Source organism: Telopea speciosissima, chromosome 6 (genome assembly GCF_018873765.1).
Source record: "Telopea speciosissima isolate NSW1024214 ecotype Mountain lineage chromosome 6, Tspe_v1, whole genome shotgun sequence".
In the NCBI taxonomy this organism is placed as follows: Eukaryota; Viridiplantae; Streptophyta; class Magnoliopsida; order Proteales; family Proteaceae; genus Telopea; species Telopea speciosissima.
The window spans coordinates 58,158,437-58,183,330 of NC_057921.1; the positions used below are offsets into that span (position 1 = coordinate 58,158,437).

At 37.5% G+C, this 24,894-nt stretch overlaps 1 protein-coding gene and 1 long non-coding RNA gene across 2 annotated transcripts; one reads left to right on the forward strand and one right to left on the reverse strand.

Annotated features, from left to right (window-relative positions):
* Window positions 1–4,870: 4,870 nt before the first annotated feature.
* On the reverse strand, window positions 4,871–23,977 carry LOC122664689 (asparagine--tRNA ligase, chloroplastic/mitochondrial). Its single transcript, XM_043860632.1, has 15 exons — window positions 23,431–23,977; window positions 23,143–23,211; window positions 21,881–21,991; window positions 20,370–20,474; window positions 14,756–14,893; window positions 14,503–14,583; window positions 11,945–12,022; window positions 11,768–11,836; window positions 11,567–11,641; window positions 11,276–11,359; window positions 10,989–11,075; window positions 8,994–9,089; window positions 8,822–8,896; window positions 8,302–8,428; window positions 4,871–5,026 (listed from the first exon to the last, which is right to left on the reverse strand). Exons 1-15 carry the CDS (start codon window positions 23,887–23,889, stop codon window positions 4,911–4,913), a joined length of 1,770 nt encoding a protein of 589 aa, XP_043716567.1. The 5' UTR covers window positions 23,890–23,977; the 3' UTR covers window positions 4,871–4,910.
* Window positions 14,521–14,975, forward strand: LOC122664690. The gene is made up of 2 exons (XR_006333369.1): window positions 14,521–14,588; window positions 14,761–14,975. It is a non-coding gene; the product is annotated as an uncharacterized LOC122664690 (long non-coding RNA).
* Window positions 23,978–24,894: the final 917 nt, after the last annotated feature.

A 24,894-nucleotide genomic window follows, 5' to 3' on the forward strand; every position in this document is an offset into this window, starting at 1 on the left:
GGAGAGGGGAAGAAACCCTCCCCGCAGAAGTAGATGGGGCAGCAACAGAGGTTGGGGGTGGGTAAAGGGGTAACCGAGTTGGCCCTAAGTGGTTTAGAAATGATATTGCAAATGGATGTAGCAGCATTGGAGGGGAAAAGTTCCAAAATCCTTTTATCTTCCTTTGAAAGAGGTGAATTTTTGGATGACTTCCAACCATAACAGTCATTAAGCTTATGGGTTAATCACCCACACCAGGAGCAGAGCAAGTAAACTTCAAAACTGAGGTTCACAGGAAAGCTTTTCCCATCAGAATCATAAAAAAGGACCTCCGAACACACAGGGTTGCGCTTAGGGAATGAAACCTTGACTCTCGCCGTGTGGGGAGGAAGGGAATTAGCTTCCCAATTGAGGTCTAAATCCAAAGGAGTTCCCAGAGTTTTTAAAGCACCAAAAATTAAATCCTTACCAAAGCATTCCGGAGGAATTTTGTAAACTTGAATCCAAATTGGAAAATGCTCTAACTGTAACCCAAAAAGGAAAGAGTTGGGCTTGACCGAAATTAGATGCAATAAGTAACCCTCATACCACCATGGAGCCATGGAGAGTCCCTCTCTCTTGTAGAGGAAAACTCAACGGTAAAATGCCCCTGTTCTTCAGTCCAAACCGCCTTGGCGCCCAGTTTACCCCATTTTGAAACAAGAAAATTGCCCAGGTGGTCTTCGATAGGGGAGAAATTTCCCATGACAGCCAAATATTGGTGCTATTGTGTCCTTAGATTGGGTGTCTAGAATTGTTATAGAAAACATTGTGTCCTTAGTTTATCAGTTTTCTGTTGCCATTGGATCTCATGTTCCTCGCTCTACTAATAGAGAAACCCATTTTTTAGCCAAGGGGGCTTCTCATTTGGGCGTTGTATCGTAGGATATGGTGGTTTTCTCCATCATTTCTTGTACAAGTTCCATGTAGATGGTTCTCCTCTTATGTTCTTTCAATAAAAAATTTCTTTCTTGTTATCCAAACTACAATTACTCTGATAGCCTTGAGATTTCTGACTCTTGGGAATACCATTACATTAGACTCTCTTACTTTCCGGATCAAAATATGGCCCTTAATGAGCTACAATAAAAAATTGCCTTTAGACTTTTTCTTGTACATTTTCTTACTTTTAGTTCCCAGATTCTTTACACCATGGATGTGGAGATTCCACGCCCCAGCCTCGTCATTGCAATGTAATGCGTGTCAAAAATTAGGAGGGACATTTTGGACTTTCAATTAGTTGGGGGAATAATAATGACCCTAGGATCATGGGTGTACTAGAGTAAGAAATCTTGTTGGTACCAGGACAGAAGTGCACCAAATTTAATAGTGTAATTAGAGGGTTAGAAGAAGGGTAGAGATGAGATTCAATTGCATGATCTGGTCGCATCCATGAGAGCCATGACATTCTTTAGTCTACACACTGCAATCAAAAGCATCACATAGCACAAAGTGTTAAAACTAAAAGGGAAAGAGTTTCCTACAAGAGCAGTGTAAGAAGGAATCTGTACACTATAACTCCCGAGAGATTGGAAAATGGTATCATCTATATGGGATCCACATGGTCAGAATAAGATAGAAATGTCAATGTGAGTCTCCCTTTTTATTATGTAAGGAGAATATAAAGGAATCTTGTGCACTGGGTACGCTTTTTAAAGTATAAAGGAATCTGTAAAAGGACAGTGTAGTAATCTTCTTTTTTCCAACTAAAAAACACTAAAGCGTCTTTCAATAGGTACTTATACATAATTGTGTCATGTGGAAGGATGATTTTGCCATTCTTACACCCACGCGTGAAATTTCAGCTCCAAATTTAATAATCGACTCATATGTATGTCCGTGCATCTCTTGGTTCTCCAGGCATTTGCGTACATCCTTTTGGTAGTCCTTAATTAGTAAATACTGTAGCTAACCAAGTGACTAATTACTTCTGCAAACAAATAAATTGTCAAACCAAAGGTTCCACTATTTTGATGGCCATCAGGCCATGCAATAAAAGGTCCCTTTATCTATGCAATAACCAACACACATGAACTGTGTTGACAATATGACAATCAACACACAAACATTGTCATGTGCATTGTGTGTTCGATAATCTATCATTATATGATGTTGGGATTGTTTTTAGGTGTGTAATATTTTGTTTAAATTAGTTATAATCCAATTCATCTCCTCTTGGGTTGCATTCGATCCTATAAGTGGTATCAAACAAGATCACTCTTTAAAGAGTTTAACAATTCGAAGAGTAGACTACTATCAAGGTTTAGATGAGTCAAGGATGGATGATCAAGTGATAGATTAATAAGTACTATTACATCATTGTGTGAAAAGATTGAATTGGTTTTTACATAATCTAAAGATTCGTGCTTCTTTCTACAATGTCATATTTGGAGTCAAAATTAAAAACCTCCATCCCTACACCATCAGCTTTTGTTTAATGTGTTTTATTTTATTCTCCATTAGCATGTGCTTCATCTGCTTCTGGTTATAAATCAACTAAATGTAGCTTCACGAGTCGTTATCGTCTACGGTTCCCTGACCGGTGCGGTTCCTTAGTTCCTCTCACAAGAGGGGGGTGGGACCCACCCAAAGCACCTGACCGAATAGTCTACCCAAGTGGGGTCCACCCTCCTCTTGTGAGAGGAACTAGGGAACCGTACCAGTCAAGAAACCGTACACGAAAAAAATTCTAGCTTCACCTAATTCTTATGCGTATGCATTCGCTCTAGCTATGTATCACTTATCCTTCTTTGCTAGACGACCTGTGTCAGTGGATTCAAAATCCATATCCTTTTGTTCGTTACTTCATTGCTAGCTAAAAAACTATATATTGGTTTTTTTTTTAAGCGAACGATTTGATTCCACCTCATCAGTGTCAGCCTCTAATGGCGCCAATATGGTCATTAGCCGAGTTATCTCTATCTTCCGTGGATTTGGCTGAACTGAGTTTGAGCTTTGGTCGGTCGAACTCATTGCTGATAATTCATTGGACCGAGTTCTCCTTCACACACGGTCAAAGAAGAATTCAGATGGTTTTCATAAAATATAAGGGAACAGTGGAAGTATTATCGACCATTTGAAAATAGGGGAGCAAACATTTAAGACCCTTGATGGATGTACGGTTCTCTAACCACACGGTCAAGGAAAACTTTCTCCTAATTCATTTGGCTATTCCATATGAGGAATTTTTTTTGTTTTTTACTTGAATAATGAAATATATGGAAACATTATCTCTTCTGAGGTACCAGTTCTTGGCACCCTAATAGAGAGGGGGGGAAAACCAGTCCAAGTTTTTACTAAGGGCAGGAAAAGCTAAATTGCTCATGATCACATAGGTGCAAGCTGCCAAAGGAAAATTGCCATTTCATGGCAACCAGAAACCTAACTGATTGACCCATGTAATTCTGCTATGTAGAAAGATTATGTGATTCTCGTCATTGGGTAGAAAGGGCAATGTCTGAATTTATCAAATGATGAATTCCAAGGCACAACTAGTAAACTTATCTGATCGATCCATCTAATGATATGGTGATTCTGACCGATGGATAAAAAGAACAACATTTTTTGCCCCATGTTGAATTCTATAGTTAAATTCAATCCAATTATCCTTCCATGTTTGCCCATGCACCAATGTACTTTCAGCAAAGCATGGGAATTGCTCCCTTCCATAGTTGGAAGCACACTATGGATGTGCCGTGGTTAAAAAAGGGCATACCCAATGCAGGAGGCTTCGGCTACTGCAAGGTCTAGAGAGGAACACATGTACGCAATCTTACCCCACTTTTTTATGAAGAGATTGTTCCCTTATTTGAACACGTGACTATCAGATTACAATAGAGCAAACTTTCCATTGCGCTGGACCAAGGTTATTTACCAAATTTCTATTTAGGGAGAAAAAACGGTAACCAGCGCATGTGCCTGCACTTAGACACAGCCCAATGTGAAAAGACCACGCTGCCGCTGGAAAGGCGGAAAGATCCAGGAGCAGCGCCGGTCTTTTCGCATCGGGCTGTATCTAGGCATAGGTACACGCCCAGGACTGCACCGATTAGCTTTCTTTTTCCCTTCTATTTATTCAAAGGGAAAATCCTGTTTAAAAAAAAATCATTACCTTACTTTTTTGCCTTTTAGTAAACACATTTTTTTATGGAAGTAAATCCTGTCATTTCACATACCCACGTGCAGTTTTAATAATGATATAATAACAATTCATTTTCAAATTATTTTAAAAATTCTTTTTTTAACCTTACATTAAATAACATTTGAGAATAAGAAAAAACCAATCAAAAGAGGCACTATTTTGGTGACAACAAGGTACACCCTCCAAATAAAATTCCCCAATCTTATATACATTTTGTGATATTAGTTCTAACATGTTGAAATTTTTACTGGATTGAATGCAGGCACTCTCTCTCTCGTTTTGATGGATTTGGGATTTGACCTTCCTTGCTGCACGACTGTTAATGCTCTTATTTAGGCCAAACCAAGTCCAACAGTAACAACAGTGAATTCTGGGCAAAGCTTAGGTAGGCTTGGGTCCGCTTGGCCCTCCGTCTGCAGCCGTAGTCCAGTATAAGTCATCTACCATGAATATAACATTATACTTGGAATACCCTAACTTTTCTACTTTGCATTCCCATTCTCAAACAATCATGTAACCCTCCAAATACAAGATCTGATTTTGAATTCATCATATTAAAACTAGATCAAGCATTAGAGTATCTATTGCACTCAAAACTTATGAAACAATTAATTCTCTTTTTTTATTTTATTTTTTTTATTTGGAGGGGGGAACTAGACTTCACAATTAGATCCTCAACGCAGAGGTTTTGCTATGGACAAGGAAATATACCAACCTACAAAAATTTGGATAGTGTAATTAATGCTTGGCTTCAAAATTCTGCAGAACCAGGAGTCCTGGGGAAAGGTATAACATCCCTGATGTTCTCTAGACCAGTTGCAAACTGCACAAGCCTTTCAAAACCCAATCCAAAACCTGCATGGGGAACTGCAGACAAGACAACAGGTAGAAATATTAATCATGTTTCAGGCGATCCAAAACCTGCATGCTAAGAAAATATTACTGAAAATTTTAACAAGGTGAAACCTGAGCTGCAGTGTGAGAAGCAAAAAAGAAATAAGTATTGTAAAGTAAGGCATTCAATCCTTGAATCACACAGGTGAGAATAGGGGTGGACTCAGGTGCATTTGGTGATCTCTGAAGTCTGAACCATATAACACCACCCTACCAATTTAGCAAATGAGTGAGAACACCCAAGCTCAAACACAACCCATCAAACCAATTTCAACCCTTTCAAAATTTTTTCTTAATATTGCACTATAATTTTTTGACACGATATTCTTGTCCCTGACCCCCCCCCCCCCCGCGCGCCCACAACACCATTAGGAATATTCTAAAAGAATGGAGGGAAAGCATCATGGTGCCATCTACAGCAAGATACTCCAAGTTGCACCAATCATAATGGGGAACTTTGGGAGAGAGCAATAGAAAATAGTTAAGAGACAGAAATAATGTATCACAAAATCAGTTAAACCGAAGCTATCCACTTGATCTTGAAGGGAAAATTCAAGCAAATAGGAAAAATCTTAAAATGGACTTTATTGACTCACAAAGTACATGATAATGTACCTGACCAGGCTTAAAGTATCGGTATTGGGTATCGTATCGGTCGGGTGATGTTAAGAGATGTATCGTATCGTATCGGAGATACATATCGATCGGTGCAAAAACACATGAAAATGATCAAAATACACATGAAAATACACTTTTGGACACAAAAAAACAATATAAACAAACAATATATGTCATATATCATGCATATAAACTAAGAATTGTGAATAATGTATAACCAGACAGGTGCGGCACTTTGAAATCATTTATGGAAGCCATTTTCATTTTTGGGTGAAAAATGATGGATTTGAGTTCAAATCTTTGCAAATGTATACAATGCATGCATCTAATAGTTAGTTAAACCTAAATGCATGGATTCATAGCACCAAAAAAAAAAAAACAACTAAAATGCAAGATTTGAAATAAAAGATCCAAGTTTTTTAAAAAAAAAAAGCCTACCTTTCCCTTCAAGAACTCCTTCAATCTTCAATTTTTTGGTTGTTGGATGATGCAAATGCTGTTGTTCAAGCACAGTTTTATTCGTTTTTCACTATAGAATGAAAGCCCTAACAAGATTTGGGTGAAAAAAGGACTTAAAATCAAGGTTTTTGTTGAGTATGTTTTGTATGCAAAGGATCCGAGTGTGATGCGGATCTGACCGGACCCGACATATTTTTGTGGCGCAACACGAAGGGAGAAAAAGTTTAGTTTTAGTTCGTGACGCGGAGCGTTGGACCGACACTAACCAAATGGAAAATGATAAGAAGGTGTTCCAAGAGATAAATAATACTCGCAGAGTGTCAAGTCACCAAGGCACTCATGATCAAGGGTTAGCTAGAAGAAGTCTATCCATTAGAGTTACAAAAATAAATTATATATTTTATGGATCACCCTTACAAGTAAAAGAGAGTTGAAAGATTCCCCATAATTTTCGTAGTATGCAGAGCCGGGTTTAATAGCTTTTACGGTCAGTTCACCAACCCTCCCAATTCAAAGTTAGAAAACTACATAACAGCGCATTCTTTTCCATTTATGCTAGTTCATTCTGACATTTGGGGTCCTGCGCTTGTTGGCTCTAGATGTGGCTACTCTTATTATGTGACATTTCGTTTATTGATGATTTCCCTCGTTGTACTTGGATTTATTTAACCAATTAACCTGTAGGATTTCTAGTTTCTTGCTAGCTGAAGCTTTCAGCTCTCCCTCGGCTTTGGATCAATGGATGTTGGATCTTGACCTGGAACAGAGCGTGGGGAAGTGAGGTAATTTCAATTCTATTTCCTTTTTTATATTGGAAGCTTTTGAATTGGAGTTTCAATCAGAACATTAAATGAAAGTGTTTTGTCTCCTGCCCAAGGTAGCATTGCCAAGCGGGCGAACCCAGTCTTGTTTATCCAGCTAGCTTTTACCCTTGGTACTCAAAAACTATTTATGAGAGCTCCTGATTACTCTTTTTTTGAAAGGTAATGAGTCAGAACAATGTTCACCAACTCTTCCATAGTAATCTTGTTCAGGGGGCTTGAACCCTCATGATTTATAAAGTCGACGGATTTTCCTCTCACTATAAATTCCATTGTTGTCGGTGTTGACATGTAGAATGGGACCCTATCTTTATTCTTGTCCAATTAATAAGTTCTTCAAAAGATCTATCAAACTGTGGAGTGTAGCGGATTGGTACGTAGGAACATTAGTAAAAATGTCCCCGAAAAAGCCAGAAGGAAAAGGTGCCCCAAAGCACTGATCTATTATATTTAAGATATGGTCTCATATTTACAATCTGAATGGTGAACTTCTTACAGGGTTGGCGAACTCTGGGCAAGGGAAAGTGCAGTGCACCTGGTGCCTTTTTTTTTTTTTCGTTTAGTGGTTTTCTTCGCTTAGTTCGAGTTGTTTAGCAGTGTTTCTGAAATACCTTTTTATGGCGGTTCTTCCTTCTAATGACCATCGACACAGAGAGAGAGACTACACTGTAAGAATCTACTCCCATGTAATAGAGAAGGTAGAGGGAGTGACAAATCAGATTCTTCATAAAGTAGGGGGAGATAAATAATACTCGCATAGTGTCAAATCACCAAGGTGCTGGCTGAGAGCTTAGGAGTCTAGGCACCTAGGCAGTGGCCTAGGTCGGGCCTCATTGGTCAAGGAACACATAAAACAGGGTTTAGTTTAGGAGCTTTCAAGTTATTTTCGTACTAATTGTTTACTAATATCCAAACAAAGTTGTGTTATTATTTAGTCTACTTAGTAGTACTATAGAAATCTAGAATAAAGAGAGACATGAAGCATTCATCAATCAATCAATGATCATCAAACATTCATCAAAACAAGCAATAAACAATCAAAAATATTTAACCATACATGAGTTTGAGAAAAGATAACAATAAGACCCAAAATGGCACCTACCTAGGTAAAAACCTGGCCAAGATGGCCGAGGCAAGGCCTTGGTGACCAAGGCAAGGGCTGAGTTGTAAAGAACTAGGTGAGTGCACGCCTTGCCCAGTCGGAAGGGCTTTGAGGGTTAGGCAAGGCCTTGACAATCATGCATACTTTTACATGTGTACATGATGTAACAACTTAAATAGAACAACCAACTTCAACATTCACCAACATAAGAGAAGTTGCAAATTTCAATGAGGCAAAAATCCCCTCACCTGAACCAAAACGTCGCAGATCAAGGTACCACCAAAAGCTTTCCTTGTTAAGCTTTAATTCATCTAAACGAGCTTCCAAATATTCAAGGCGCTCTTCCCTTTGGCTTCCACCGATAAGCTCACCAACCTGATAAAAGAAGAGACTGTTGAACTAGAAAGAGAACACACCTAATATAGCTATGTAAATGTGCAGGTGCTATTGTGAAAACGCTTGCACTTTGATATCCAAATCTCCCAAGAAGAGCCTATGCAGATAATATTATAATATTAATACTTCCATTTTATAGATTTTTTCTGAATAATAAAAACAGTTATATTTATTTACTTTTAGCAGTAGAACTTAAGCAGTAGTGTGTGACAGAACACAAGATCACATTATTGATTATTCAGAACACATTTTTAATATTATAATGCCTCAATATCTATTAACCATAACTACATATCTATTAACCACAAATACCAGTCAGAACTACAATGATAGATGACTGTAAAACAAAGAAATAAGACATCCTAAGCATACCCGAGGAACCAACAGATCCATGGCTGCAACAGTCTTCCCATCATTATTTTGCCGCATATAGAATGCTTTTATCTCCTGAAAGTATTAATTTGGTAATATTAGCAAATAGTTTTTATCAAATTTCCAATATATCCAGTTCTGAACATAAGCTAAATCCAGAACAAAGACATGCCTTCGGATAGTCTGTGATTATTACAGGGCATCCAGCAAAAACCTCTTCAGTGATGTATCTTTCATGTTCACTTTGCAAATCATAACCCCACTTCACCTATCAAATGATAAGCACCCACAGAAAAATAAATTTGCCTTCTTGTTAAAATCCAGACCATAAAGCTCATGTGTAATGAATGATGAGTATAAACTTGTATCAAATTTCCAATGAAAATTACTAATATTTTTTAACAGCAAGCCAAAGTCAAAGCTGTCACAGTACAATATGCCTTTTCTTAAGTCCAAGTAAAAAACACAAAACTGCAACGAACAGCATCACAGTCATAACAAAGATGTGTTCATGATTGAATTTCACAAGATAATCATATCAACACTACTTGATTTCATGTTCTTAAGTAACAATTTAAATCTCTGATCTGATACAAGATTTTATGCTTTTATATAATACTCTTCAGATCTGCCTGTAATGCCCAATTGAATAATCAGAACATCAAATTTTGGAAAAAGTTTAAAACATCAAGAAATACCAGCTTAGTAGTAGTTCACAAAACCTTATGAGAATAGAGTTATAATTTCTGAAGGATTTTTATATACAGATCTAAAATCTATCTACCAAACAGAATTAGCTTTTCACCAATCAAACCTGAGAATACCAATCAGGCCCTCACTTATTCAAAATGATCCACCAATGCTATAAGGCCTGGGCCACTTAAGGAACATCCGGCAAAGTTCAATTTGATAGTGTGTCCATGAGGGAGAATCCAAGAGCCAGCAAATCAGAGGAATGTAAAGAAAAGAACAATCATCTCCCTTCAATCTCTAGTCATAGACTCAATAGGCATAGCTCAAAATAAAACCTCAGTAGCAGCCTGTTTCTAACCAAAATAGAATCAATTGACTCGGTAAAGCTCCCAAACCTAAAGATCTAGTTGCTGCAACATTACCTAATGATCTGATAGAACACATTCAAGAAAAATATTTCTCCATAAAAGCCTATCCTAGTACTGAAGGAACAGACGCTCCTTGCCTAAAATAAAGGATGCCAGCAGGGAATACCAAAGATATTGTGAAAAGGCATAAGACATGGAGCCATACTTGCTAGCATAATCACAATTGGATGACGAGATTGTTGACAAATTCTCTATCTGAACGATGGCATTTAAATCCCTATCGACACCAACTACACTTCTCTGTCAAGGATACGCCACTGTGTTCACAATTATAGGAATACCTACACAAACTTAGAGAATAGGAATATGTTTATAGACCAATTATTGCGTAACGCTTAATTTTGTTATTTCATAAAAGATAATATTGCATGGGGCAAAATATATTTGGTCGACCCAATTACATAAGCTTATCTAGTTGGCCCAAAAATTGCCACATACCATGTTGGATGGGGCCCAAATTGTGGACAGGTAGAACCCTAGGTCCCCTGTTTGCATGTCAAGTTTCAGCCTAGATGAAGTTCTACAAGTGCCAAATAGAGCTTCAAAAATACAGTCCTAGGGAAGAGTACACATTAGTGGTTGGAGTACCATAGATGTGCATGGACAAACATGGGGATGCATGCCAATACATGAGGGAATATATATTATTGGTTTTGAGTCTGAAATTTGACAGGTGGCCTATCCAGACTGTCCACTGTCTACACAACGGTTGGAATTGCCACATCATTTTGCCATGTGATTGAATTAGGTGGGCCATTAAGATAAGCAGATCTATGTTGGACCGTGAAGTTGTGATTTCCCCCATTTGGATAATACTTGAACTTAAATTTTAAAACACGATGTGTAGAAAATAATGGACTTGATAGAAGATCAAATTCAGGTTAGCAAAATATAAATTGGAAAGACATAATTTCAATACAATAAAATTCACTTTGGGAGGCCAATTAAAGATGATGAAGACTTATCATGCTTGAATACTACCTGTAGATTGAATCTACCAGTCATGATTGTTACTAAGATTTGCATATAGAAGAAACAAGCAGTACCGGAAATTCAAATTTCTTCTTTGCTCTGACAAGAAGTTCAATGGCATCAGTGTACGTCAATTGCACAAAGTCCTTCTCAACAACATACTGTCCAAAGGAAAAGATGATGACCCACACGTAAGAATAATCATGTAGACAGATTATAGTCCAATAGAATCTGTAGGAATTGGGAAAGTTTCATGCAGAATAATAAGTCAATAACCAGGCTATCATTTGTTATTCATTTTGATCAGATTCCGTGATACAACAGAATCTTGAAGAAGATAAGTTACATTAAGAGCTCATACACTCAATCTGTCAATGATTCCTTTCTCTATCCAAGTATTGAAGAAATCCATGTCTTCCTTGCAGTTTTCAAGAACATATCTCACCTGCCATGCAGAGAAGTGTATTACTCTATGTTCCAGAAATGAGATTAAGGACCCGAAATGGACACTACAGACCTTTGTTCAAAAACCCATTTACACCCACTAAACATTCCCCTGGCCCATTGAAAGGGTAGACAGGAAATGCAAGAGAAACACCAGAATTCTTAGCATAGAAAATGGATGGACAGCAGATGTGAAAAAGTAACCTACTACATACTGGAGATAAGCGGTTGCACAAGCCATGTCATCATTCAGATCAGCAAAAGCAAGTTCTGGTTCAATCATCTTGAATAAGAAAAGACTGGTAAGTTGCTCCATTATGCAATGAAATATATTTTTTTGTGTATGTGTGGCGAGAGAGAGAACGCAAAAATCAGACTAAATCGGGGAAAAAAAAGAGGGAGAAGATACCCAGAATTCAGCTAAATGCCTAGAAGTGTTAGAGTTCTCTGCTCGAAATGTGGGACCGAACGTGTATACCTGGCAAACAATACGATAATTTGGTCATGCAGTGATCAGAAGGTGAGAAGAAAAATTAATTTTCCATAATATAATAGAGGCAAGCAAACATCTAAAAAGAAGGTATACATCAGAAAGAGCCGTTGCATATGCTTCAGCATTAAGCTGTCCAGAAACTGTCAAGAATGCTGGTTTTCCAAAAAAATCCTGTGACAAGAAAAAGAAAGAATTGGTTTTATAGCACATCTTAATACAGTATTTCAGAAGATGTAGAAACAGAGAAGAGAAATATGACAAAAACATAACAGATGAAAGACATTAGTGCAAGGAAGATAATTATCCAGGTGCAAAGTCAGATGGTAACATCATTTTCTATGGATTGGAAGTTCTTGTTTTGTTTTCACCAAAAAAAAAAAAAAGAAAGAAAGAAATTCTTGTTTTGTCTGATTAAGTTGAATTGTTGTTTTCATGAGATGGCATCTGTGATTGTTGAAAGCTTGTAAAAGTCATGAATTCTTAGAAGGGGAGTTGTATATTGCTTCAAGCAATAATGATGGTTTTTATTAAACAGATATTCTGCTTGCATATATCTAGTCAGTCTACAAATGAATACTCAATAGTTATTGTCCCTATGATAAATAATTTTTGATGGAAGGAAAAGGGATATATGAAGTTCGTTCTGTTCCTCTGTGCATCTCTGTGTATTGTATAGTGCATAATCAACATCCTCTAATACCTATTAATACTAATCATTTAAAGATGTTCTAGTATAGCATTAGTTACAAAATACATGAACCATGTACCCCTTGTTAATACATATGATATATTTTTATGTTTTATAATTTTAGGTATTAATGCACACTACATATAATCACCTTCTCTTGTAACAAACTCCTACTCAGTAGTAAGTTGGCAAAATCTTGAATAATAGAAGAAAAAAAATAAGAAAAGGTTGAGAGAAAGTATGGTTGACCTAAATTTATACTATTAAGTACGAAATTTATGAAAAGGAGAGGCCTCACAATCTTAAACAAAGACTCATTGTATTAAATAAGGTCCCTAAAAGTAAAACCTACTGTACAAGCTGGGTGTGGAATCTGTATTGTGTTAAGCGTTAAATTCTTTTATCAAAAGATGCACAAGAAGAACACCATCCCCTTAGCTTTGTGCACTACCCAACAGGCTAGTTCAGCATATCCTTGAAGGCAACTATTTCTTCCAAGTGATAAACACAAGCATTTGTGCAAGAAGCAAAGACCAAAACCATCTACTTAGGGAGTGACGAGAAATAATCTCCAGGCTCCAGCCCCATAAGATCCACCAATTCTTTCAGCATCACCCAAAAAACCACCCACCAATACCAAGATTCAGACAAAACTTCACAAGCAAAGGTGTCAGCAGAATAAAAGATGTTGGACTGATTCTGCATCACTCAAGCACATGAAGAGAGCATTTGAAATGATGCATTGCCTCAGATATCAGATAGATCAATTGTAGAAGGCAGTTGAAATCAGTAGCACTGCAATATAAAAAGAATCTTTAAGAGAACTCTTTTAACACACAGCTTTTCCAAATTTCGGATCAGAAATTACTGCTCTGAACTACATTAGAGAAGGGCTTTGGCTTCCCCTATACACTATATTGTAGGTTTACTACCCCAATATTGGAGAACTCCCCGCTAGTCCGTGACTACTTTCAATGGGAACCACAACACAAAGAGCACATGTTTGGAAACTCATTTAATGTTGGAGGCAACTCCTACAGATTCCTAGAGAGGTTAAGAAAATCTCCATCCCAAATACCTGCCAAAGAAGACCAGCAAAAGCTATCCTTGCCCCCCCCCCCCAAAAAAAAAAAGAATAAATGGGAACCACAACACAAAGAGCACATATTCGGGAACTCAACTAATGTTGGAGGCAACTCCTACAGATTCCTAGAGAGGTTAAGAAAATCTCCATCCCAAATACCTGCCAAAGAAGACCAGCAAAAACTAGCCTTGACCTCCAAGAATAATTGAATATCCCTACCCTACCATGGCTGGACTTTGATCATACTAAATTCAAACATTATTTAATAACAGCTTGCAAATCAATTTACAGTCGGATTGAAATCAACCTGATTGACTTAGAGAACACTGCTGAACAGTATCCTCTTCACATCTTGTGAGTGTAGTATCTCATGAAACTATCTTTGGAGCATTATATATCTGGGACTTCCCAACAACAACAGCACAAACTCCTTTCAATATATAGGCCACAGTATAACCACATCCATATCAAGTACAAAATCTATCAAATTTCTCAGTTACTTAGGAAAAAATTTGTTATTCAATTTCTAGTTTGTTTGGTACTAGTTATCTCTTTAAAACATTACTTCCCTCCTATTTTTCTTTGTCAAATGGTGTGGAAGGATTTGAGAGTGATATTAATGAGATTTAGCTGGAAATTGATATTCCTTTTAAGTTTTAACACAACATTTTGATTTTCAATAACAAAGCAAGCCGGCTAATTGAAAACCAGAAGTGCTTGAAGCATTTTATTCAAACCATAGTGTCAACTCCATAAACTAAATCTTTTCTCTTATCAGTGTCAATTAAAAAAAAAATCATCAAATCTGTACTCATGATAGGGTGAGAAGGAGAAAATAGAGGCTAGACTAAAATTACAAGTGGTGGAATGTCGACTCACCTTTGACCAGTCAATTTGACCACTTTCTGTCTTGGGAATGGTGTCAACTGGTGAATCAGTACCTTCTTGGGAGTTTGGAATCTAAGGTTCAATTCAAAAATTCTAGTGACAGTTACTCATAGAAATTCTTCAGAAAACTCTAGTAAGAAGAGAATTCAATACAAAAATTAATTGATCAGATACAAAATGTAATTTATAACTAATCCTTAAAAGAGCCACAGACCCTGTTATACTCTTCTTAAAGCATACATACCAAAGTTGTCACACAGAATTGTTCACCAGCTCCTTCACAATCTGAAGCAGTAATTATTGGGCTTGAAATCCAGACAAATCCATTTTCTTGGAAAAACTTATGAGTAGCGTAGGCCAAAGCATTCCTCACTCTCGCAACCTAAACCAGCTTGCATGATACAAATAGACAACATTATTCCCTCAAAAAGGAAACAATGCAAGAACCTTACCATCACTCATGAGAAAACTAGATAATGATAACCATATAGCATGGTATGTCATTGAAAACATAAGGAAAAGATAATATGATACCTGAACATGGAGATGTGTTGTGATACATCAATCCACAACAGATCAAACAGGCCATTCCATTTGCAAGACAAACTAAAAAGTCTAAGAACAACAATTATCATTAACAAAACTAAGAGGAACAAAAGATTTTAAATACAATATCTCCTGTTGAGAAATAAACAGGGACAATTTAGCATTTCCCTCACCAGTCTATGTCCATATTGACCTACCTCTAATATTGAATCTGCCTTCTACCTATATAAGGTCATATCAATTTGGCTGAGACTGAGCCCTTGTTTTGTCTTATTCATTTTTCCAATACTGTCTACCTGGTTCCTATCCTTGGTTCTAGCTGTTTTTCAATAGACTTCTATCTCTTCATTATATTCTCCTCCCATTCTTCTAATAAATTTCATCATCCATCTAAAGTAGTGAAGAAATTATGTAATGGGGTATTGATTCAGGCTTTAACATATGAGAACAAAAATTAACCTAATAAGAACCAGATAAACAGGAGGGTGAAAAAAGATTGTACACTCACTTTTTAATGCATTAATCAAGACTTAGTGATGTAGAATTGAAGACATGTAGCAGGAGGTCCAAGAAAGTTGCTGCCTAGCGTGGCCCACTCCATTCTAAGGCTTGGATCTATTTTATTTCTGGTTTTTTTTTATTTCTTTATTTTTTTGGTGAATAAAGAATTCATTACCAAAGAGGGAGAAAATAGAGGGGGGGCCAAGGGGGAAGGAGAGAAGAAAGAATCCCAGGCAAACAGCCACCAAGGATGCATCCACCCTTCAAGGAATCAAGGGCGAGGGGCATCAGGCTGCAAAATTTATAGGGGGAGACCCCAAGAGACAACAATGAGCCTGTTCCTTGGGGAATCTCTTACATTAAGATGGGGAAGACTGGAGATCTTAGAACTAATATCAAAGTAGATGGAATTCCAGATCTTATCAAATGTTCGGGAGTTGGTGGTCCATCTGCGAACATCAAACTGATGGACAAACAAAGGTAGTAAACAGAAGCTTGGGAAACTTGTTGAAGTCTCTCGTTCGAGATTATGAGAATGCATGGCCAGCCATCCTCGACATTGCTGAATTTGCATATAATAGCTCAGAGAACACAACAATGGGATGTACTCCATTTGAAATACTTTTTGGAATTCAGCCTCGCTGACCTATTGATCTTTGTTCCACTTCCACCCAAGCTCGAATCAGCCTTGAAGCTGATAAGTTCTTGCGCCATATTACTGAGGTGCATGCAAAATATTCAACGCCGGATCGCTTTGAGCAATGATGTGTATAATAAGGCTATAGTTGATCGTCATCGACGATATGTGGAGTTCAAACCGAGAGAAATTGTGATGGTTTTGTGTTAATCCTAAGAGGTTTCAACCAGGGGCAAATACTAAACTCCACCCGAGGAAGATGGGTCCCTACAAGGTGCTGAAACAAGTGGGACCAAATGCTTATGTGCTCGAGTTGCCTAATAATATGGTCATAAGCAAGGTTTACAGTATTGGTATTGGGCATCATATAGGAATGGTGATTTTAAGAGACATTGATGCAAGACTAGTAGTCAAGCAACCAGGACCCAACTGGTGAAGGAAACACACACCCAGATCTGGTTCAGTTAAGGTGTATATGACAGGCTGAGTATGAAGTATAGAACTGGTATAGACTGGTTTAGATGGTATAAGGATAGGTTGAGTAGGGTAGATCGTTGGTTGAAGTTCAGGTTCAGATTTGAAGGACCTTTGTTGATTTGGAGGTTGAGGATGAAGTGGTTGATGAGATGAACTTGATGAAGGTAAACGAAGATAGATGTGTGGCAACTAGAGATCCACTAGTGCCCAGCTCTTGGAGATCCACCTTGGATGTAATTTGCTGACTCCACAGCCCACCCGACATCCACAAGATATAGTCTTTCAAAGAGAGGTTTCTTTTCTTTCTTTTTTTTTTTGGGGTTAAATTCTAGTGTGCTCTAGAGAGCCCATGGTTTGTATTATATAGCCATAAAATGGAGGGTAATGCCTCTTGGAACTTACAAAAAAGTAATAAAGAGACCTTTTGGTATTCCAAGACAAGGAAATTCCCAACAAGTCAAAATGATAAAAACTAAGCAAAACATTAAAGACTAACACTAGACTCTAGACTAATACTTAGGACAATTAAAAGACTTATTTAACAGCCTAGGAATAGGAAAAGGCTTATAAGTATGCCTTGGAATACAAAAACCCTAGTGCTAAAACTAAAAATAATTAATACTATTCTAGTGCCTTCCAAGCAAGGCTAATAATTAACCAAAAAAAGAACCACTTGACCGCAGGCTTAGGGAAGTCTGGCCAGACCATCCGCAGGGTCTGGGCTTGGATGGGGCTGAACTGCAAAGTCAGCCAGGGGGCTGGTAGGCTTGTGCCTGAGATGGTACCTCTTGGAGTACCTTGGGCTGGAACTGGTAGGGACAGCCAAAATCCCTGCATCAGACGTATTGTATAGTATTGGAGAGACACAAGATATGCTAAAGATACGTATGGAAATAGTCAAAAAACGTATGGAAATGCTTAGGATATGCAAAATATAATTTTGAAACATAAAACACTATAAATAAGTAATATACCATGTACAAAAAAGGAGAACAAAGTATGACGAGACAAATGCACTCAATTGATTATATATAAAGATGAGATTTCTTACATGTGCTAATACCAAATTTGTATTGGTATCGTATCGGTACCTTAAAGATATGATATGTATTAGTTAGCATCGGAGGATACGGAACGATACTTAAAATCTTGGCCATAAACAATATTTTCAGCGTGGAAGATCTACACCTATATGTGGGACATCACTTAGATGAAGGTCACACAGAACATATGCTAAGGCTGCTACAGCCAACTGCTGATGATGAAATTGAAGAAGTCTTTGATGATACTTACAAAACAACTCGTCATGGCACCGGTTATCACGCTTTCCTCATCAAATGGAAAGGTCATCCAAGACACGATAGCACTTGGATCCACGTGGATGATTCGTCTTGATCCGGATTTATATGAGTTCTACATGTCATTCACCCATTCGTCGTAGACGAATGATTTCAAGCCAGAGAGAGCTGATGTAGAATTGAAGACATATTGCAGGAGGTCCAAGAAAGTTGCTGCCAAGCATGGCCCAGCCCATTCTAAGGCTTGGGCCCACTTTATTCTGGTTTTTAGTTGTTTGGATCAGTTCCGGTTGAACCTGTTTAGGTCAATTTAAGTTAGATATTTCTTGTATTGTTTTAAGTCTTTAAGTTTGGGTCTACATCCTTATAAAGGCCGATTAGACTTTTAAAAGAAATTGTGTCTTGTAATAAGAATTGGCCAGGGGAATCCCATCCTGATAAAAACTCTGTTTTTCTAGTTTTGGTAAATAAAGACCATGGGGCTCTATAACCCATGATTTGATGTTTTTAGAAAGTTTGTTGTAATGCCTGTGTGGAGTGCTACTAGTCTATTTCCTTATGAGAAACAAGGTGTGACTGGTGTGTGATCCAGCCAACACCTAGCGGTGGGAAGCCCGGGTGCATTGCTCGCTGTACCCTTCTCTAAGGTACTCATCTGCTGCTCTATTTTCTGCAATTCGGCCATTACTGTTGCCTATGATTCTTCAGTCCTAGCACCACTAAGATTGTTGATTTGGAGGTGAGTTTCATACCCAATTCAGAAATCATCAACCGATATTGCTATCTTTCATATTTTGTCTTCAATTTCAGATTCTGACAAGTATTTGATACAATCCTATTTCAAGTAGGATTGCATCTAAGGACCTTGAAACTGAAAATCGCTTTACCTACCTATTTGATGGTTTGTTTGATCAGAAATTAACAATGCATACTGATATTCTGCTGGATTAACTAAATCTGCAATATGTTCTTTAATCAGACTTCTAGTTAGACAGATTTGCCCCGATATAACCATTAAAAGGAGAATTTGGACTGTGTTCTAATCTGATCTGATCCTATTGATTTTCTTCCTAATTTGGTTGTTTACTTCTCTTTTTTTAAATTCTGTTTTAGGTACTGTTTTAACTTCTTAAATCAACATTACATTCTTAGTTTAACATTTCCCCCAACGCTCATGCAGTCATGCAAATGTAACTTCTGAAATTGTATTTCAAGCAATGACATCTTTCTTTGACTCTTTGTCAAAGTGATCAAAACATTACAGTAGCAATAGAACTTGAAAAATAAAGCATCATGAAAACATTTAAAGAACTGGGCAACAAAAGAATATGGGCAGACATACTCCATATCATCAAATTTATGAGAAAACCTAAGTCCTCATTGGAAGCACTGGTCTATTTGGTTAAATACAGCAATGACTTTCAAAAGTTAAATTTCTAAACAACGCCAATATACAAACTAGTCAGAAAGCAGGCAAAAACAAAACCAGTGTGCCTTTTAATTCAATAAAAAGTTCCTCCACTTCACACACACTACACTTGATATTGTTCTACAAAACAAGGAAAGTAGTGCACAGTACATCCTTGGAAGAGCAGATCTCCCATAGGCCATAGCAACATTCAGTGGTCGTACTCCATAAATTTTCATTCATAACTATCCTGTCTGCCAAGACTGTCACATTGGCAAATAACAGGTAAAACTATATATGGTTGAATGAAGCACCAACTGATCAAGGTTAACACATTGTGACACGTCTAGAAAGACAATAGATCTTCAAGATTCTGAAAGAGAAATACAATGGGATACATCTATCACAATTCACAAATATAGCTGAGAATGGCTTCTTGATCACTTGAACCATAGCTGGACTTCATATACATCCTTAATTTGTTTCCCAGTAAGAGACACCAAATCAAACATATATAACCTGCAAAAATCTAGAGTAGAACATAGATCCAGCCAAAAGAATCTTAGATTTCTAAAGATCCGCTTTTCTTCCCCTAGAAAAATTTCTATAACATTTCATATAGAATTTTGACAAGGAGCTCAATACATATCAAACTAAGAAGGGAGAGATATCTAAGTATGAGTTAGTCTTGAAGCAAAATTCTATTAAAGTAGCACATGAATAGATTAGAATTGATGTCCTTAATTATTCACATGAATCAGTTTCAAATCATGTGGCAGCCAATCTATGATGTCAATGAAGTAAAACAGAAGGAATGCATAATACAAAAGATGTAGATCCAAAACTAACAAAAGATGATCAAGAACTCTAATAAATCTCTCTTTGAAAAAACTTCCTGCAAAGGGCAGATCTTCCAACCAAAAGTTCAAGAAACTGTTAATTAAAAGAAACAAGGAGATGGTATTTATTCAACGAAAAGCAGAAAGCATACCGCACCAAATGTGTTCGTTCGAGGACGAAGATGGGCCTTGGTTCTCAAAAATTCTCTGCTTACCCTTTTCTTTTGAATAGGAAAGGAAGGGTCACTTTTCCCAACCTAAAAAAGGACAAATACAGTACACAAAGTTTCCAACAATAAATTACAGCATGAAGAAACATACCTACACAATAAACATGTTGGATGTCAAAGAATAAAAGATAGTGAACGACAGGAAGCAAAATTAAATAGATAAACAAACAAAGCATACATTAATTAATAGGCTTTTTTTTTTTTTTCTTCTTTTGGGATAAGAAACAAAGCGGACATTTTAATAAAAGCCACCAGACATGATTTTTCTCCTTCAGCATTTTCCCTTTTCTTGAGTAACTTAAGAATTAAATAAAGGAAGAGCCTTCATGGCACTACCCAAAACACCCATCATACACCTTATGTTACCCGGACATGGAAAAGGACACAACTTGGGTGTGACAAGGATTGCATTTCTTGCATTCTCATTGGCTTATATGAAGTGTCGGACACGACTATGACTCATCATTGAAGTGTCCAGATATGATAGCATAGGCAAAAAGGCAAGGGAGAAGTAGCTGGGAAACCCATTAAGCATCCTTTAAGCAGAAAAGGAATATTCAAGAGGCAGTGATTCATCATGATCAAGAGACCAATATTTAAATTTCTGTGCAAAGTTGCTATTTTAGAAAAAGAACTGAAACTTTGTAAGAGCTCTTCATAACATCTATCAAATCTAGATTCTTTAAATTTCTGTTCAAAGTCGCTATTTTAGAAAAAAACTGAACCTTGGTAGGAGCTTCTTGGACCCAAAATTAACTTTACAGGAAATTTAACTGGCTTGAATTGGGCATCAATTTGATAAAATGCTATTTCTTTAAAAAATAGCCAAGTGTTACACTTACTCTCCTATCCTCTCCAACGATAATAGAAAATTTTCAAGGAATATAAGAGTTGGAAGGGTCCCCCCCATACACCACCAACAACACACCCCCCCCCCCCCCCCCCCCCCCCCCCCCCCCCCCCCCCCCCCCCCCCCCCCCCCCCCCCCCAGAAGTGAGTGTACTAAAATATACAACCTAATGGGATCATAGAAGTTTTCATGACAACATCATGACAGAACCAACAATTTATACCTCCCATAATTACTGTTTATAGGATGCTGTTCTTGTAAAACCAAACCCGAACATTTCTAGAACTTGAAAAGTCTCAACAAGTAATCGTGACCTGTTTCAAACAATATGCTTTTCCTCCCCCCCCCCCCCCTTCCTTTTTTTTAGTAATAATAAGACCCTCTAATTTCTGCCAAAAAGCTCCATATTTTTTTAATAGTTAACAGTCCGGCATTTGCAACATAAATCCTCATTCCTGTCCAAGGTCTTACCAGCATCTCAAAATGTTGCACAGCTAATAGAACTGGAAGAGAGCATATAAAGAAGAATCCAAAGCCATTCACATAATTTCCCTGTTCAAGAATATGGGTGACATTTCCTCACCGTCTTGACTTTTGTAACCCTAAATTCCACTTTCTGCTCAGTTCCTTGGCTGCTTACTACAGTACCCTCCATGCATACAGAGGCACCAGTTGTGATAGATCCAGCTTCCACCTAATAACAAACTCAAGCATTGGAAACTATTAGAAATCCTGACATTTGTGAGTATAAAAATATTAAAGAAATCAATGATACTAATACCTATTTATTTTGGAACCAATTGTTGTATACAAGGTAATAAATGCATAGCAGATCTTGCAGCTAAAAGAGGGGTATCCAGGGTAGACCACCCCCCCCCCCTTTTTTTAATGAATTATCAGCGATGGACTCATAGTGGAACTTTTTCACCTGTAAAGTTCTTCCATTACTTAAATTTTCTATGGACATTTTGGAAGCTTATAAACATTGCCATTCGTTTGCAGTCTCTAGTTTTCAATTTAATGAAATTTTTTTGGTAAATGATTTCAATAGAAAAACAAGTCAAGGTCGGCTGCATGACGCATAGCCATTAAAAAAAAAGAATTGTGAGGTCCAAAGTTATGTGACAACTTTTTCTTTCATAAGAAAGAAATAAGTAATTTAAAATGCACTCATCATCATTAATGTCATTATTATTTATGCTTGTCACAGGACATCATGGCTATCTTATGAGATCTCAAAGAAAGTTTGAATTCCTTTATATGGAAATGGGTTAAAACCAAATTCTAAAAAAGGAGTGAACAAAGCAATAAGACAATATTATAAAGACATAGCACAATATATACAGATAACGTGTAAAACAAGTTTCTTCAATTCGTTTCCCTTGGAGACTCCCTGCAACTCAACAAGACTGCCAAGAGGTAAACAAGAAAACTAAAGCATTGATGCAGACCTTGTTGTAGCAATAGCCAAGAGTTCACGGATGGAATAGTAATTATTGGGTCTCTATGACTTGATACAGTTACCAATTACAATCAGAGATTCTTAAGTAGCTTTAGTTCAGCTTAGGAAACATTTTTACATGTTATAATTCCCAGCCCATCCTATATCCTAATAACGCCCGTCAGTGGAAAAATGAAACTTTATGTGGCTTCATCTACTTCTGTATGATCCAGTCTATGCAACACCTCAAGCATTCAAGTCAGATTCTGGCAAATTTTTATCTGGACCATAAAATGCTATTACCAATATAGCAAACAGGATGATCTGTTTGAAAAGATTGTAAGTTTTAAGCATACCTGAAACACTCAAAATACTTCAACCAAACACATGTAACTCGGCAATACCTGATCATAACCTTCAGCATCTGAGTTTACTACACATTGCATGTTGGACAGGCATGAACCGTCATTAACCTGAATATTCAAAATAGACATCCGTTAACTTCTAAACACAAATAGTAGCATACAATTCACTGAAAACTGATGATCGTTATTAGTTCTAAAGAGAAATTATAGATAAATTCAAAATTTTGACACATTACGAAGGTGGTCAAAAATTTTTTGGGAAAAAAAAATAATCTTAACAATTGAGTAAGATTTAAGACAAGTTCAACAGGACTGCAATTCTATAACCTCAATAAACGTAATGCTGCGCTGTGCGCGAAGAGTTCGAACCCAACCCTTGACAACGAGCTTCTGACCCAAACGATCCAATCCTTCATCGGGGCCACCCTTTATATCAACGATTGTCAACCGTTTCTGGAACTCCCCGACCTTCCCGCCAGTTCTAACGTTCGGCTGCTTTTCGAGCAACTGCGTCTTCGCCTTCTCCGCAGCAGCTTCGCCTGAAGACAGAGCTCCAGAGATTACACTCGAGAACCATCTCCGACCGAATAAATGGGCGTCCGTACGGACGCGTTGGCTATATCCCAAGCGAGGGTAACAGTGGAGACATGGCGGCAGGGGAGGGAAATAAGTGGTTAGGGGTTTTAAGATTGTGAGGCCATTTCTATGAAATCTGCTGCTGCTGAATGAGAGAAAGCGAGAGGTTGAGCGGGGTAGAGAAGAAGCCGGAACTAGAGCAGCTGCCATCAACCCCTGCTTTCCTCTCCAACTAGCCTCGACCGTTGCCTCGCTTTGTGGCCACTGCTACTTGTCCGTTTACTATCCGCGATGGCAATTTGGTATTCCTAATGAAATCTTCAGGCTATGTTTGGTTGTCAAGAAATGAAAAGAAAAAGGAAAAAATAAAATAAAAAAAAATCATGATGACACAATAATTAATTTGTCTTCCTCTCCTCAAATTCAAAAAAAAAAAAAAAAATCTTTTCTTTTCTATCAATATCTTTCCAAACAAACATAGCCTCAATGGAAAAGAGTTGGAAAACAACGAATGCAATCCAAGGTTTTAAAACTCAGAATCGATCAAAAAGGATTCTGATTCAGATTGAAATCGACCTGAATTGGTTCAAGAATCGGGAATATAATTGTTTGGTGAAAATCAAATCGATTTAGGAATCGGGAATCGGGAATCGGCCCATGAATCGGTTTGATTCAAGATGGTTTATAAAGAAAAATGACTAAGAATCAACCGATCTGATTTCAATTCGGCCGATCCAATTCCGATTCAGGAAGCAACGATTAGGAACAGTGGATATCAGGATCGGTGTCAGCCGATTCACCAATCTGATTTCCGATTCTTGAAACCATGAACGAGTGCGGTAATAAATGCTCCATGTGACATTAAAAACTTAAAAAATTTTAAACTAAATTCATGATAAAGATTTGGCAAAAGGTTTTGTGTATGGTTGTGCATGCACACAATCGCTGGTTGGGGGATAAGGGTGCCCCCCCCCACCTTCATCCCCATCCAATGGTTGTGTGCATGGTCATGCACCATGCATGAAACTTCTCCTCTAGAATTTTTTTTTTAACCTTAAGAATTTATTACTGAGAACAATCGAACGGAACATATTCCATCTGGCAAATGTAGAGAAATAGAAAGATAATGATGTGGAATGATCCACCAAACAAAAGAGAGAAACAAAGATGACGCTCCAGAAGTTAAAGTGCGAACCTTAGTGTTGATGCGGCGGA